At 44.4% G+C, this 15,439-nt stretch overlaps 1 protein-coding gene across 7 annotated transcripts in view; it reads right to left on the bottom strand.

Annotated features, from left to right (window-relative positions):
- Window positions 1–15,439, bottom strand: part of ACACB (acetyl-CoA carboxylase beta) — a 135,112-nt gene that overhangs the window by 20,643 nt on the left and 99,030 nt on the right. For all 7 annotated transcript variants that reach the window (XM_027575604.2, XM_027575606.2, XM_027575605.2 and 4 more), the window contains 7 exons: window positions 15,247–15,354; window positions 11,473–11,529; window positions 11,192–11,233; window positions 10,018–10,233; window positions 7,374–7,529; window positions 6,320–6,523; window positions 5,272–5,427 (listed from right to left, as the gene is read on the bottom strand). In XM_027575604.2, coding sequence (XP_027431405.2) covers window positions 5,272–5,427; window positions 6,320–6,523; window positions 7,374–7,529; window positions 10,018–10,233; window positions 11,192–11,233; window positions 11,473–11,529; window positions 15,247–15,354 — 939 coding nt within the window. The remainder of the gene's footprint in view (window positions 1–5,271; window positions 5,428–6,319; window positions 6,524–7,373; window positions 7,530–10,017; window positions 10,234–11,191; window positions 11,234–11,472; window positions 11,530–15,246; window positions 15,355–15,439) is intronic.

Below are 15,439 nucleotides of genomic sequence, written 5' to 3'. Positions count from 1 at the left end.
CTTTAAATTATGAACTACTGACAGGGCTCCTGGGGGTGGCTCAGTCGGTTAAGCGTCTGCCTTCGGCTCAGGTCATGATCCCAGGGTCCTGGTATTGAGAGAAGCAGGTTGCCCGCTGAGCAGGGAGCCCGATGCAGGGCTCAATCCCAGGACCCTGGGATCATGACCTGAGCCGAAGGCAGACGCTTAACAACTGAGCCACTCAGGCGCCCCCAACTTTTTTTTTTAAAGGAATAAGAAAAATGCAGTTGAAGCCCCTGGTGTACCCCCTCTCCCCAACCCCAGATAACCATTGTCTTGAATAGTGTCTACTAGTCCTGTGTATGTTTTTATGCCTTTCATTATACAGGCATACATTTTAAAAACATGGGGGTGCGCCTGTCTGGCTCAGTTGGAAGAACATGCAACTCTTGGTCATGGGGTTGTGCATTCGAGCCCCACGTGGGATGTAGAGACATAACTTAAACTTATTTTTAAGCAATCTCTACACCCCACATGGGTACCCACATACCTCAAGACCAAGAGTGCCATGTTCTTCCAAATGAGCCAGCCAGGCACCCCTGCAGGACTTAAACTTTAAATAAATGGTCTTGTGATGGACGCACCCTTCTGCATCTGACCCCTCTGGCTCCCCCATATGTTTGAGAGATTTATCCATACTGAGAAATTTAACTCTAGTTCACTCATTTTCTCTGCTATTCTGTTTCCATGGTGTGAGTAGATCACAACTTACCTATTCATAACCCTTTTTAAGGAACATTTAGGCTGCTTCCAATCCTACGGTATTAACAACAAGGCTGTAATAAGCATTCTTTTTTTTTTTAAGATTTTATTTATTTATTTGAGAGAGAAAGAGAGAGCACGAGTGGGTAAAGAGGGACAAGCAGATTCCTCGCTTAGTGTAGAGCCTGACGTGGGGCTCAATCCCAGGACCCTGAGTTCATGACCTGAGCTGAAGTCAGACATTTAACCAACTGAGCCACCCAGGCACCCCTGTAATGAGATCCTGGTGGTCTCTTCTTATAAACATGGATGAGAGTCTCATCAGGTGAGTACCTAGGAGTGGAATCGCTGGATCACAGGGTTTGTGAAGCTTCAAGTTTACTCAATATTATCAAATTGCCCTCTCATTTTTCAAAATCCTTTACAGTCCCAGTAAGAAAGTATAAGAACCCCTTTTCTCTATATGTTTGCCAATACTTAGTTTTGTCAAATATTTTCATGTTTATCCATCTGCTGGGTACAAAATTATATCGTGGTTTTAAGCTGTACTTCACTGATTATCAGTAAGGTGAGAGCCTTTGAATATGTTTATTAACCATGTGAGTTTCTTTTTTGTCAATTTCTTCCTGTTTATAACTCCTGCCCACATTTTTTATAGCTTTGTGTTTTTCTAATTGATTTATTAGTGCTCTTTAGATAGTCTAGTTGTAATCCCTTGCTGGTACAGGCATTGAAACTGTTCTCCCCATCTGTGGCTCATCTTTCATTTTTTGCATAAAGAACTTCAAAATGTTAATATAGTCAAGTTTATGGGTCTTTTCCTGTACAGTTGGAGCTTTCAACTGACTCCAAGTGACTTTAATCCTCTTGAAATTTATTTCTGTAAACTAGATAAAGTAGAAATCAAAACTTACTTTTTCCAGTTAGGTAAGTCCTCCCTTACCCATGGGAGAAATGCTCTGAGACAGCCCATGGATGCCTGAAACTCTGACAGTACTGAACCCTATACATACTATGTTTTTTTTGATACATACATAACTATAATAAAGTTTAATTTATAAATTAGGCCTAGTAAAATAATAATAAAAGAACAATTATAACAATATACTATAGTAGAACTATATAAAAAACTATAAAACTATACAAAAACTGTAAAAAACCATGTGAACAGGGTCTCTCTCAAAATGTCTTACTGTACTAAACTCACCCTTCTTATGATGATGTGAGATGATCAAATGCCTACGTGATGAGATAAAGTGAGGGGCATGATGTAGGCATTGTGACATAGCGTTAGGCTAACACTGAACTTCTGAGCATAGATCAGAAGGAGGATCATCTGCTTCCAGATCACAGTTGACCACAGGTAATGAAACTATGGAAAGCAAAGCCATGGATAATAGGGGACTACTGTACCTTTTAGTGAAGTTTAATGCCTTGATTCATAATCCCACCTCTGCATTCTGTCAAGGCTCTGTTTATTCAAGGCTCTGTTTATGAGTGGGTCTGATTTTAGGCTCTGTGCTGTTCTTCGTTTTTCTTTTCTTAAGATTTTATTTATTTATTTCAGAGAGAGAGAGAGCATGAGCAGGGAGAAGGGTAGAGGGGGAGGGAGAAGCTGACTCCCCACTGAGTAGAGAGCCCAATGCAGGATTCGATCCCAGGACCCTGGGGTCATACCCTGAGCTGAAGGCAGACACTGAACCGACTGAGCCACCCAGGCGCCAGGCTCTGTGTTGTTCTACTGGTCTGCTCATCTAGCTCTATTACAACAATACACTGTAGTCAAGTACTGCTACTTTAAAACAAGTAACGACATTGGCTAAGACGAGTCCTCTTGACTTTGTTCTGTTTCGATATTATTTTTGCTGTTCACAAGCTTTTGCTTTTCCATATGAATTTTTAAGTTTCACCAAAAAACTCTGGAATTATACTGAATGTATTGATTTGGGCAGAACTAATAGCTTTACAATATTGAATCTTCCCATCCTTCATGAGCATGATATACCCTTCCACTTATTTAGGCTTACAGTGTTTCAAGAAAATTTAAAAATTTCCTCCATGAAGGTTTTGTATGTTTTTTGATTTATTCACAAGTAACCTTATAGTTGATCTTAATGTTGTAAACACTATTTTTTTCCAACTACATTTTACAATTTCTGCTGATCTATGAGAATGCAGTTTTGTATACTGATCTTGTATCTAGCAATCTTGCTACATTATTTCATTGGTGCTATAGATTCTTGCATTTCTTATATAGACATTTATATCATCTGCAAAAACACCATTTTGTTTTCTTTTGCATTTCAGTCTTCACACTTTATTTTTCTTGTCTTATTGCATTGGCCAGAAACACCAATAAAAAAATGTTGACTACATATGGTAATAATGGATATATCTATCCTGTATCTGTCTTTTTAACATATCACCATTAGGTGCTATTAGTTTTAGATTAATATCTTTTATCAAGATAAATTCCCTTCTCTTCTTAGTTTATTAAAAGTTTTTACTATTAACAGATATTATCTTCTCAATTAGTTTTTTTTGCATCTATTGAAAAATTTAATTTTCTTAATCTATTAGTATGGTAAGTTACATTAATAGACTTCCTAATATCAAATCATATAAGCAGTTACAGAATAAAACCTACTTAGTCCAATTTAAAGAAAATCATTACTGGATTTCATTTACTAATATTTTATTTATGATTTTTGTGTCCATATTCATAAATGAGACAACCAATTTTCCTTCTAATGTTCCAATACGGGATTCATATTAGGGTAATAATAACCTGATAAAACAAGTAAAGAAGCGTTCCCCTTGTTTTTTTTTTTTCTACTCTCTAAACAATTTGTGGGGCGCCTGGGTGGCTCGGTTGTTAAGCGTCTGCCTTTGGCTCAGGTCATGGTCCCAGGGTCCTGGGATCAAGACCCACATCAGGTTCCCTGCTCGGCAGGAGGCCTGCTTCTCCCTCTCCCTCTCCTACTCCCACTGCTTGTGTTCCCTCTCTTGCTGTGGCTCTGTCAAATAAATAAATAAAAAAACAAAAAAACCACAAAAAACAATTTGTACACAAAGGGAATTATCTGCTCTTTGAGGGCTAGATAGAAATTGTAAAGCCATCTGCACCCATTGTAGTGGATAGACTTTTTGAACTAGTATTCAGTTTCATTAATGCTAATAATCTATTTACATTTTCTATTTGTTCCTGAGTCAGTTTTGATAAGATATATTTTTCTGGGAAATTTTCTTTTGTCTAAGTTTTCAAATTTATGCATTGTCCATAATACTCTGTTTCTTTGTGTAAAAGAAAAGGGATGGATTTGCTCCTGATTTGTCTTTTTCTTATTCTATGGCCCTTGAGGTCAAAGGCAAAAGGATAAATGATCTTCTTAATCATACAAGTTTAAGTTTAATTTAATTAAGCACCTACTTAATTATGAATACTTTACATATATTCCTCACAATTAACTTTGCATAGCAGGTACTATTATTATCCTCACTTGACAGAGGAGGAAACTAGCCCAGAGAGGTGAAGGAACTTGCCCAAAGATACACAGAAAGCAAAGGACAGATCCAGAATTTAAGACCAAGCCTGAGTGACTGCAAATAGCAGCTTTTCCTACCATTCTGCCTCTCCTGTGCCTGAAGTGAACTGAGGCTTTCCTGCCTACAGGGGAAGGTCCATGGTCATGGGTTCATGAACATCATTTATAAGGCAATGGAAGGGATGTAAGCAGATATCCCCGTCACCAGTGCCAGCCTATTCAGTGTCCCTGAAAGGCCCTACCATGTAAAAAATAAAGGCACAGTAACAATCCTCGAAGGAAACACTAAAACGTTACTATAGTCATCAATGGTGAATAGATTACATAAGGGTAGAATACTTTAATATTCAGGAAACCCAAGACACTATTTATTAAAAGTAGACTAAAAATTCCTCAAAGGCAGTGAATGACTCTACCCTCTTCCTCACGGGCTACCTAAGCTTAGAATGGAGCCAGGCATGTGGCAGGAACCTAAATGAGCATTAAAATGACCAGAGGAAAGGATGCCTGGGTGGCTTAGTTGGTTAAGTGTCTGACTCTTGATTTTGGCTCAGGTCATGATCTCAGGGTCATGAGATCAAGCCCCACATGTGGCTCTGCCCTCAGCATAAAGTCGGCTTGAGATTGTCTCTCTGCCCCTCCCCCTGCTCACATGCTCTTTCTCTCTCTGAAATAAACACACCTTAAAAAAAAAAAAAAAAACAGAAACACATCAAAATATTAAGCAATCTGTCTTTAGGACATGGAACTCTGAGCCACTTTTTTCCATACTCCTTTAGTTTCCAAAGTTTCTATATTATATTACTTTTTATCATTGGGAGGAAAGTGGGTTCATTTAGGAATGATATTAGGAAGGCATTCCCAATATTGATTTCTTTTTTTCCATGAAGACCTCATTCTTCCAACTGGGGTCTTCAGAAGAGTAACTAAGGATGGGGGGTAAGGGGCTGGTGGACTCCCTAAGGGGACCGGGGTGGTGCCACAGCAAAGCTGCAGGACTTGCCTGCCTGAACATCTCTGGGAAGTCATAGACGTAGGTGGTGCCTAGGGACTGGGCCTGGAATCGCTTGGCCTGAAGCAGATCCTTGGTGACATAGGGAGTGTTGATCAGCATCCCATGCTGGGGTCCCTGCTTGTTGCCAAAGGAGTGAAACATGATCTGGAAAGAAAGACAGAGAAACAGAGTGAAGGAGGGAACTTTCAAAGAAGCATAGTCTTGTCCCATTTAATCCTACTCTTCTCAATGAAAATGTGGTCGAAGGAAGCAAAGCATGTCACATCACATGACAAAGTAAGTGCCCCGGAGAGCTAATCTTCTTTTCTCTGCCACTGTGGGCAACCAGAACAAGAAGGGACAGAGGCAGGTATGGGAGCATAGCTCCAAAAATGTGACTATCAGTTCTTTACACACACATACACACACACACAACCAAAATGAGTGCACAAAAACTGGCTGGATCTGAATTAAGTCCCCATTTGAGTTAATAGTACTGTACCAATGTCAATTTCCTGTTTTGACAAGGTCCCGTGGTTATGTTGTTACCACTGGAGGAAGTTGGGTGAAGGGTACATGGGAACTCTCCGTGGTATCTTTTTTTCCCTCTGTACTATTTTTCTAATTTCCTGAGTCTTTAATCATTTAAAGAGTTATATATTTAAAAAGGAAGTCAATGGGATATTTGATTCAGTTGACAAATATCTGTTCTAAAACATGGTTGGGGAAAATACACCCATTTCCCTAAGTGAACCAACCTGGGAGTTGCATTACAATCAACCACAATATTCCACATCTTTTCCCAAATATGGTCCTAAAATAGATTAAATTTGAGATTGATTCTCCTTCCCAGAGGAATGAACAACTGGGATTCAGAAGCTAACATGTTTACTGTAAACTCAGAGGAGAGCTACCCCAATCCAGTATGGCAAGGCACAATGGCCACCAAATAGCATTTTAGTCTGTGTCTTGCTCTCGGGAGCAGATTTGCTCTGCCTCTGCTTTGACTTGGATCTCTGCGGCATCTCCCCCCACCCCCCCAGCCTCCCAGCCTTACAGTTCCAGATCTGGGGTCAGTGACTTCTTTGTAGAGGCTGATGTCCAGGTAGTAGCCCGACTCATTGGTGATGAACAGGCGGATGGGAACAGCACTGCCAGCAGTGGTCTGGCGGATGTTGATCTTGACCTCAGCCTGCAGCACGCGGAGTTTCCACAGCCGGCTGCCATAGCGCATAACCATGGAACGCACGGACTCCTCGATCTGCCCCAAATCACAGCAATTCCAATCTCAGGGCCCATTCCGTGCACACTTGTAATAAATAGTTCTAGCACCAATAATAAAGGAATGATGACATACACTGAACACAAAATACCTGGGACACAGTATGTCTCCAACAACTATTTAGCCAATAATAACCATAGTTGCCATGCTAAGCATGTCAAGAGCATTATCTCGTTTCATCCTTATAATTACTCAGAGAGGCTGGCACTTTTATACCCCGGTGACAGATGAGGAAACGGAGGCTGGTAAACGACAGAGCTAGTGTGCCTACATTACATCATCTTTATCTCCACCACGTAGCTCAAACGTTTGCATTTTCTCTTCTGGGAAATAAATGGGTTGGTGGAGTTGGGGCATCAGCATGGGCCCTCTGCACCCCACGGATGCCAAGATGATAACCCAGGACTTCTTTCATCCCAGGATCACCAGCATCAACTCTGCCTGCTCATGAAGAACCAGCCATGGGAGAATGGCTCTCTTTCCCCTTCCCTCCCACACCCGGTCCCCTGAAAGAGCCGGGAACCAGGGATGAAATTTTGTTTTGCAAGACACTTTGGGCATGCGTGTTGTCCTAAAAGGGAAGCATGCTGCCCACAGAGAGTGACTATCAGAACAGGGACGATCCTAAGGGTGGTGGCAAAAATATGGCCCTGGAATTAAATGACAGCAGGTTGTCCACCCACAGCAACCGAGGCTCAAACAGGCACATGCATGTCCCTGGAACTTAGAGGTCTCGAGTGCAAGGAGACAAGACCCCAAAGCAGCAAGGCACGTGAAGTGCCATAGGCCCCTGTGAAAGCTGAACCCAGAGTGTCCCCAGAGGAGAGACCTTGTAGGGGTCCATGATGACGGTGGGCACGAAGTTCAGGAAGATGTGGTTGCAGTCAGTGCGCACGCTCGTGTTGTTGAATGCCACCTCCAGCTCATCCATGGCCTCCAGGAGCAGACGCTCACCCTCGTTCTGCAGGTACTCAAAGGAGGCTTCCTGCCGAAGTCAGCGGGGGACAGATGCTAAAGCAAGGGGCCCAGGGCTGGAAACGGAGCCTCAGACAGAAAGGAGAGAGGAAAGCATCTCCCCTCCTCCAGAAAGTGTGCCAGATGAGAAGGGCAGAGCCCTGCCTCCAAGGCTACCCAGCGTATTTGCCAAGTTCTGTATTTTCTGCATTGTGATGCTCTGACAACTGGGGCCTTCCTGAGCCTGGAGGGGCTGCCCCTCCCAGGGTGGCCAATCCCTAGAGATGGTAAACAGCTCCATCCTGAGCGTGCTCTTTCAAAGGCAAACCAGCCAATCCAGAGCACACACCACTTCTTTGGGGTTCTCAGGTCCCAGGTCACTATCCACCTGCCCTACTCACCCCAGGCCCAGGTACCAGACACCTAGAGACAGCCTCTCGGCTCCAGAACCTACTGAAAGTATTCAGACTAGTCAATCCCAAGCCTGCCTACCCTGCCTCACTGGTTGTTCTTTCCTGCAGAAACTACAACAAAGACTCTTACCCACGTTTCCCTCTCCTCCCCTGCCTCCCGACCAACCCCGGTGTTTCCCCTCGTGGCTCCCTGCCATATGCTGTGCCCCCTCCTCTTGGGATCTGAGAGTGACAATCTTTTCCATGGCAACCGTTTCTTGATCTGTTAGGAAGTACAGGCCTGACTGTACCTGAAAATAATAAACCCATTAAAATAGCTCGTTGACTGAGGTGGCAAAAAACTGACATTAGCTTCACGTCCATCAGTAGAGGATTCGGAAAAAAAAAAAAAAATTACACACACGGTACATCCATGCAAGGAGAGAGCATGAAGTTGATCATCTCCATTACCGTGGGAGAGGAGGTCTACAAGAACTGACCAGGAGGGGCGCCTGGGGGGCTCAGTCAGTTAAGCGGCTGCTTTTGCCTCAGGTCATGATCTCAGGGTCCCGGGATCAAGCCCCTGTCAGGCTCCCTGCTCAGCGGGAAGCCTGCTTCTCCCTCTGCCCCTCCCCCTGCTCACAGTTGCACTCACACACACTCTCTCTCTCTGTGAAATAAATAAAATCTTAAAAAAAAAAAAAAAAGGAATTGACCAGTAAAACCGCAACAGTATTCAAATGGTTTGTCCACCCTGAGCTCCCACCGATAACATGACACCTGCAACTCCACATATGGAATCCTGCCTAGAAAGGGTCCCCAACAGGGCTGACCCCTGCTGAGTAGTGGGATTCTGGGTCATTCTCCTTGATTTTTAAAAGTAGTTTTCAAGGGGCGCCTGGGTGGCTCAGTCGGTTAAGCATCTGCCTTCGGCTCAGGTCATGATCCCAGGGTCCTGGGATTGAGCCCCACATCAGTCTCCCTGCTCAGCAGGGAGTCTGCTTCTCCCTCTGCCTCTGTCCCCTGCTCCCTACTTGTGCTCTCTTTCTCAAATCAACAAATAAAATCTTAAAAAAAAAAAAAGAAGAATCCACTATGGGGCACCTGGGTGGCTCAGTTGGTTAAGCATCTGCCTTAAGCTCGGGTCATGATCCTGGAGTCCTGGGATCAGCTCCACATCGGGCTCTCTGCTCAGTGGGGAATCTGCTTCTCCCCCTCCCTCTGCCCTTCCCCTCTGGCTCATGCTCTCTCTTTCTCCCAAATAAATAAAATCTTTATTTTTTTTTTAAGATTTTATTTATTTATTCATGAGAGACAGAGAGAGAGAGAGAGAGAGAGAGAGAAGCAGAGGGAGAAGCAGGCTCCCAAGGAGCAGGGAGCCCAATGCGGGACTCGATCCCAGGACCCTGGGATCATGACCTGAGCCGAAGGCAGACGCTTAACCATCTGAGCCACCCAGGCGCCCTAAATAAAATCTTTAAAGAAAAAGTCGTTTTCAATATTGTTTGAAAAGTTCACAATAAAATCATAGATAACTTGGGGTGCCTGGGTGGCTCAGTCATTAAGCATCTGCCTTCGGCTCAGGTCATGATCCCAGGGTCCTGGGATCTAGCCCCACATGGGCTCCTTGCTCAGCCAGCAGTCTGCTTCTCCCTCTCCCACTCCCACTGCTTGTGTTCCCTCTCTCGTTGTCTCTCTCTCTGTCAAATAAATAAATAAAATCTTTAAAATAAATAAATTAATAAATAAAATCATAGATAACTTGTCTGAATGCAAGAAACAATGAAAAATGATCATGCACTCAATAAGCAAGTACAAGAAACTCCTTTAATAAGCCAGTATCTTCCTATCTTCTCAACTCCCTTCTCATGCAGACAGATCCGTGGGACACAAGAAAGGTGTCCATGTGCCGCCAGCCGGGACATGCACACAAGCCACTTTGATGTCTGCCTCCCCCGTGCTCCCCAGACGGGAGAGTCACAAGGGCACAGATGTATGTGCCCGGCACACCCCACGATCCCCAGCACGCCGCCCAGTGCCCAGCACAGAGCAGGGACTCAGTGAAGGGAAGGCCAGCACGCGAGTGAGCAGCTCAGAGGGAGAAAGCTGCCCTCGGTGATGTCTCACCTTTGTAATGAGGTCCGAGTGCCTGATGATGGCGCGGATGAAGAACCTGTGGTCCGTCACTTCTGCCCCTTCTTTCACTTTGGCCGCGCCTAGGTAAAGGTGCATCTTGTGGTTGGCGCAGGGCACGGCGGTCAGATCGAAGCTGCGCATCCGGCTGAGCTCCAGCTGAAAGGCCAGGGCGGGCTCCAGGTGACGGTAAATGCGATCTTCTGCAAACTGCGGGGCCGGCCAGAGAGTGGAGACAGACAGACACACAGACAGACACCGAATGGGTCCCTGGGGCCGCGCGCCTGCTGGCTCCACGCCCTGACCTGCAGACCCCTGGTGTTGGCGGCTTTCACACTCAGAGGGGTAGCCTTCATCACGTCACCCTGTGAGCAACCCCAGGACTCAGAGATTTGGGTTTTGGGAAGGTCCGGAGGAGAGCCACGAACATGGCAGGTCCTGCATGCTGGCCTGAGCCTCTCGGCTCCCGGGTGAGCCTACCTAGTCCCCAGCACCTGCCGGCACAACCAGCCTCTGTTCTGTCACAACAGAGTACCTCTCAAGAAGTCACTAAGCGCTGGTTTCTCTGTGGAAACTCGTCCCCCAAAGGAAGCGACAGACCATGCCGGAGACTGAAGTAGAGAGAAAATGAAGACCCTCACCAAAGGACGGGTCTGAGCTAGAAATGAAAGGCTTTGGATCAATTCAACTATGAGATACTGAAGAGGACGGAGTGTAGAGTCTGTGCTGGGAATAAGCCCACCTGTTCTAAAATAGGGATCAGCAAAGCTTTTCTTAAAGGGCCAGAGAGGGAACGTGTGAGGCTGCTGGGCCACACGGTCGGTCACAGCCACACCATCTCTGCCACTGGAACGAGAAAGCCGCAGCAGACAATAGGACATCAAGCAGGTGTGGCTGTGTTCCAATCAAACTCTGATTATAAAAATATGCAGCCGGCCTGCAAGAACATAAGAAAAAGAGGTTGGGAGAGCCATCCGAGGACAACAATGATCCGGATGGGAAGCATGGGGTCTGAGCTCCACAGGGAAACACAATCCCAGAGGCTGGAGTCTACACAGAAATTACATGTTCTAGAATACAGGGGTACCTTAAGGACTGGGGACTCTACTCTTCCTGAATATCAAAGATGCCAGGGAGGCGAGAAAAGTATCACTGCTTTATGTCATACCTTATCTCTTGCTCTGAATGTGAAAAACTTGGGAAATTCTTTCTGCAAAAGAAACAATGAAATCAACTAAGATTCATTTAAATACTGATATACTTGTTTTTTTTTTTTTTTTTTTTTTAACCATAACCCGTATGCTTCTAGAATGAATCCTTTGGGAAAACCTTCTCTTTTTTAGCGATTGCTCTCTTCCACCCCCATCTACAGCGTAAACGCCAAATCAATGGTACTGAGTCTTGAGGAATGTTAAAGACTCATACGGATGTACTGAGAATCGCACTGACCTCTTGGGCAATCAGGAATGTGATTCTTCGGAGTCCGCAATCCACAAGGATGTTTTTCTGCATTAAAAACCAAAAAGGCAATGGAATAGTATCTAGCCACAAAAAGAAATGAAGTACTGACACAAGTTTCCACATGGCTGGATCTTGAAAACATGATGCTGACTCGAAGATACCAGTCACAAAAGACCTCATATTGCATCATTCCAGTTACAGGAAATATCCAGAATGGGCAGATCCATAGAGACAGAAAGTAGATTCATGGTTGCCCAGGGCGCGGGGCGGGCGGGGCGGGGAGCGGTGTTGGATTGAGGGAAAATGGGGAATGATTGCTAATAGGTTTTCTTTTTGGAGGTGGTGTTGGTAAAAACATTCTAAAATATTTTTATCATGATGATGATTACACAACTGTATGAATATACCAAAAAGCATTGAATTGTATATTTTCAATGGAGGAATAGTGTGACATGTGAATTATATTTAATAAAGATGTTATGTTGAAATATATATGTATATACATACACACATATATACATTTTTTTAACATTTCATGAAATCTTTAATAAAATTAATTGAGGGGGAGGGTGTCACCGTTCTATTAAAAAAAGACAAACTGGGAAGGCCTGGCTGGCGCATTCAGTGGAGCATGCAATTCTTGATCTTGGAGTTGTGAGTTTGAGCCCCACATTGGGTGTAGAGGTTACTTAAAAATGAAATCTTTAAAAAAAAAAGATGAGTAAAAAAGCACAAAAAAGTGCACACTATATGATTGCATTTATACAAAATTCGAGAACAGATGAGACTAATCTATGTTGTTAAAACTTAGGCTAGTTGTCGGTTATCTCTGGCAAAGAAGAAAGGAGAACATTCATTTTTTTTTATCTAAATGCTGGTTACACTTGGGAATTCCCTATGAAAATTCATCAGGCTGTACCTTTACGATTTGTACACATTTTCTGTATGTTAAACTTTAATAGGAAAGTACCCAAGAAGGGTACAAAATTATTTTTAGGTAATCCCTAAACAAAATAAATATTTTTTAAAAGATTTTATTTACTTATTTGACAGAGAGAGCAAGAGAGGGAACACAACGCAGGGGGAGTGGGAGAGGGAGAAGCAGGCTTCCCACTGAGCAGGGAGCCCGATGCGGGGCTTGATCCCAGGACCCTGGGACCATGACCTGAACCGAAGGCAGACGCTTAACGACTGAGTCACCCAGGTGCCCCCAAAATAAATACTATTATATACAGTATTGTGGGGAAAGAAAAACCCAAAAGACAAGGAAATATGGTTCTTGCTTAACTTGTCCCTACAGTAAGGAAAATTATTAGGGGAAATGAGTAGTCTTAGCCCATTTCAGAAAGACGTAAGTAGACAAACAAAAGAATACTTAATGGTACATGGGTTGCAAAGAGAACAGGATAAACCACAAAACGAAGAGGGTTTGAATGTGGGAAAACCAGCCTGGTTATGGGGAGCCTCCATGATTTGTTCTCAACTAAGGATGTGTATCAATGTGTGAGTGTGTGTGGAAATGTATATAAATGTGTGTATGGGAGAATATATACGTAGGTATCCGCTTAATGCAAAAAATTTTCAATATAAGAGCAACATGTAACATTAAAAGTCCTTCCCCCAGCAGGTGTATATTCTTCTCGCTCTCTTTTGTACAGAAGCACATACGTTTAATCTTTTCTAGCCCATGGATATCTTCCCGGGTTGGTATTTAGAGGACGATTTCTTCGTCCGTGCTTTGGGGGTCCTCATGGCCCATACTTTCCACAGGTGAGTCTGGCATCCCTCCCACTGCTCTCTCCGGGTAAGAAACACCAACTATCTTTTTTTTTTTTTTAAGATTTTATTTATTTATTTGAGAGAGAGAGAATGATAGACAGAGAGCACGAGAGGGAAGAGGGTCAGAGGGAGAAGCAGACTCCCCGCTGAGTAGGGAGCCCGATGTGGGACTCGATCCCGGGACTCCAGGATCATGACCTGAGCCGAAGGCAGTCGCTTAACCAACCGAGCCACCCAGGTGCCCAGAAACACCAACTATCTTGAGCGTCATTTGATTTGGTTAAAGGGTAGGGTGAGCCCCAACAACCCAAATGTTGCCTTATCTATGCCGCGGGATGCCAAGTGTAAACCCAGTAAGGACATCGGCTGTGTCAAGAAGAAACCCGCTGAAGGGAAATATGCCAATATCTTCATCCCGGGGCTGGATGGTAGGGGTGTGGGTTTTGTTTTCAGATTTGTCTGTACCTTAAACATTTTCTACAGTGAACATCATTACCTTTTTATCAAGTCTAAGTAAATCACGGACAATAATGTCCCTAAGCTTTCAAGGCCTTATCTGTGACTCAGCATCATTCACCCCCATCTCCTGCCTAGGAATCACGAGGCCAGGTCTTCTGAGGGATGCCAAGTCAGAGGGGGTAAGAGCTGTCCCTCCCATTGGTCGGAGAATACGACCAATGTACAGGTAAACAGACTAACAACAACTGAAAATTTCCAAGTGTTCTTCAAGTTGAGACCAACTAAGGAGAACTAACAGCCAGATAGCGTGCCTGGTAGATCTGATTAATTTAGGAGTTAGAAATCTTAGCATCCCATTTTACAGTTGGGGAAACTACGGATCAGAGAGGTAAAGTAACCTGCCCAAGGTCACACAGTACCTTCCCACTGTTTCTACTACCTACGCTTGCCAAGCGGCTCCACATCTATTTGCAGTGGAGGTCCTTGAGCGTACTAACAGCTGTCCCTCCTGCCAGCGTGAGACTATTGCTGGCAATGGCCACATGCTTACACAAGAAGTTCTTTGCATTAGATGGTGGTCAGTGTAAGTGACTCTTCAAAGATTTTGAGTTTTCTGGGTTATTTCAACAAAAACAGTCCCCCCCAAACTATTTATTGAATGTGTCCTCGAAGTGTATATATACTTCATTTCATTCTTCATTGCACAGGCTAAGTGGTGTTCCACTGACCCTTGAACAATGTGGGGTTAGGGGCGCCGATCCTCTGCACAGTTAAAAATCCACATATAACTTTTGACTCCCCAAGAACTATGAATATCCTACCGTTGACCAGAAACCTTACTGATAACATAAACAGTCAACACTTTCTGCATGTTATACGTACTATATACTATAGTCTTACGACAAAGTAAGCTGACAAAAAGGAAGGTTACTAAGAAAATTACAAGGAAGAAGAAATACATTTACAGCACCGTATTGTGTTTGTCGGAACACAATCTGGGAATGAGTGCACCTGCCTAGTTCCACCCATACTGTTCAAGGGTCAACTGTATATACTTTGTCTTTTTTTTTTTTTTTTTTTTTAAGAGATAGAGTGGCAGGGGTGGGGAGAGGCAGAAGGAGAGGGAGAGAGAGAATCTTAAGCAGGCTCCACACCCAGCCCGGAGCCCAATGCAGAGCTTGATCCCACAACCCTGAGATCATGGCCTGAGCCGAAATCAAGAGTTGGATGCTTAACCGACTGAGCCGCCTGGGTGCCCCTATACTTTGTCTTTTATCATTACAACACCCAGGGAGAGAGAAACACTGCCCCCATGTTATTGGGGAAAAGGTTTAAGTTCAGCCACTACCGAGTTCAACCACTTCCGCCCAAGGTTACGGGCTCCGAGGAGTCGCGGGGCTGGGCTGGGAAGCCAGGTCTGTGCCTCTGAAGTGCACAGCAGGACTCAGGCACATGGGACGCCTCACCACAACAGCCCCTCCCTCCTCCTTCCGTGACTCAGAACCAGAGGCAAGCTCAGCATACCTTGGATTGTACGAACGTCCGGAAAATCGGCACCAGCTCCTCATCTTCCAGGTGGTCCGCGTACTGGATGGCCACATTCAGGATGTGGATCGGCTCTTCTCTGAGGTTCTGGGAGGGCAAAACAAAGGTAGGTGGTAGAAGGACTCGAGAGCCCCAGCCCGCCCCCTCCTCAGCATATGCCCCCTGCTTGGAC

This window comes from Zalophus californianus, chromosome 14 (genome assembly GCF_009762305.2).
Source record: "Zalophus californianus isolate mZalCal1 chromosome 14, mZalCal1.pri.v2, whole genome shotgun sequence".
In the NCBI taxonomy this organism is placed as follows: Eukaryota; Metazoa; Chordata; class Mammalia; order Carnivora; family Otariidae; genus Zalophus; species Zalophus californianus.
The sequence above is the reverse complement of the archived record's forward strand: the minus strand, read 5'-3'. Positions and strand labels throughout refer to the sequence as shown.